The 1,283-nt window shown below is 44.8% G+C and overlaps 2 protein-coding genes across 2 annotated transcripts; one reads left to right on the plus strand and one right to left on the minus strand.

Moving 5' to 3' along the window:
- LOTGIDRAFT_61122 (hypothetical protein) lies at positions 1-189 on the minus strand (the record flags this gene model as incomplete). The annotated part of the gene is made up of 1 exon (XM_009047636.1): positions 1-189. A coding segment is annotated over one exon (189 nt), but the record flags the coding sequence as incomplete, so codon positions are not given.
- Positions 190-500: 311 nt separating this feature from the next.
- LOTGIDRAFT_148688 (hypothetical protein) lies at positions 501-869 on the plus strand (the record flags this gene model as incomplete). Its single annotated transcript, XM_009047637.1, has 1 exon — positions 501-869. The coding sequence occupies one exon, from the start codon at positions 501-503 to the stop codon at positions 867-869; it is 369 nt and encodes a 122-aa protein (XP_009045885.1).
- Positions 870-1,283: the final 414 nt, after the last annotated feature.

The following is a 1,283-nucleotide window of genomic DNA, read 5'->3' on the forward strand; positions in this document are numbered from 1 at the left end:
CTGGGATTTCTTGTTGTCACGGGCAGCGTTACCAGCCAACTCGAGAACTTCAGCAGCCAAATATTCCAAAACAGCGGCTAAGTAGACTGGGGCACCAGCTCCGACTCGCTCGGCATAGTTTCCCTTTCTCAACAGACGGTGGATACGACCGACAGGGAACTGTAATCCAGCCCGGGATGATCGGGTCTTGCTCTTTCCCTTTACTTTTCCTCCTTTTCCTCGTCCAGACATGATGTGAATTTAGTTAGTGAGACGGTGTCGTCGTGCGAAAGTCTAGTAACTGAATGAAGCGAACGCGACGACTAAAAACACTATTTATACTCGAAAATGGAGTCGAAAACTACGGTGCTCACTATCAAGTCCGCGCTATTCACGAGAAAAGCTTTCGATCCTATTTTCGACTCCATTTCGAGTATAAAAGGAAAATTTCGCGCGTGTCACTACTCACTTGACTGTTAGACACCGCACTGTCCACATCACGTTAGTACTCTAAATTCAACATGCCGCCAAAGGTTTCTGCCAAAGGGGCTAAGAAAGCCGGAAAAGCAAAGGCCGCACGTAGCGGAGACAAGAAGAAGAAACGACGACGAAAGGAGTCTTACAGCATCTACATCTACAAAGTGCTGAAACAAGTCCACCCCGACACTGGAGTCAGCAGCAAAGCTATGTCTATCATGAACAGTTTCGTCAACGACATTTTCGAGAGAATCGCTGCCGAAGCTTCAAGACTCGCTCACTACAACAAAAGATCGACCATCACCAGCAGGGAAATCCAAACTGCCGTTCGACTTCTGTTACCCGGTGAGCTCGCCAAGCACGCCGTTTCCGAAGGAACAAAGGCCGTCACCAAATACACCAGCTCCAAATAAGCTGTGTGTCGAACTTTAGTTCAAAACTAAAAAAAACAACGGCCCTTTTCAGGGCCACCTAAAATCTCCCAAAAAGAGTGAAAACAGTCTTTTCATACAACTAAATCAAAGCGAAAAATAGAAAAAATGTCCTCCAGCCCCCTACCCCCAAACTGTCAACAAACACCCTTGTCTATAGAGAAAAATTGAAAAGATGTATAGCTATAGTTATAGCGTTTGAAAATGAGTTTTGTGTATGTAGAGGCTATTCAGTATACTGTTATCACAAATCACACCTTACACCCTACCGATCAACCCTAAACCCCATGAAATTTACAAATTTTTGCCCCACTGCCCCAAAATCGTTTTTCTATCACTGAATTCTGTTGTGTAGGCTACTATTGAATTTTCTGCAGTCGTACGACTGTTTCAAGT

The sequence above is a fragment of the Lottia gigantea genome (assembly GCF_000327385.1).
Source record: "Lottia gigantea unplaced genomic scaffold LOTGIsca_11499, whole genome shotgun sequence".
NCBI classification, from domain to species: domain Eukaryota; kingdom Metazoa; phylum Mollusca; class Gastropoda; family Lottiidae; genus Lottia; species Lottia gigantea.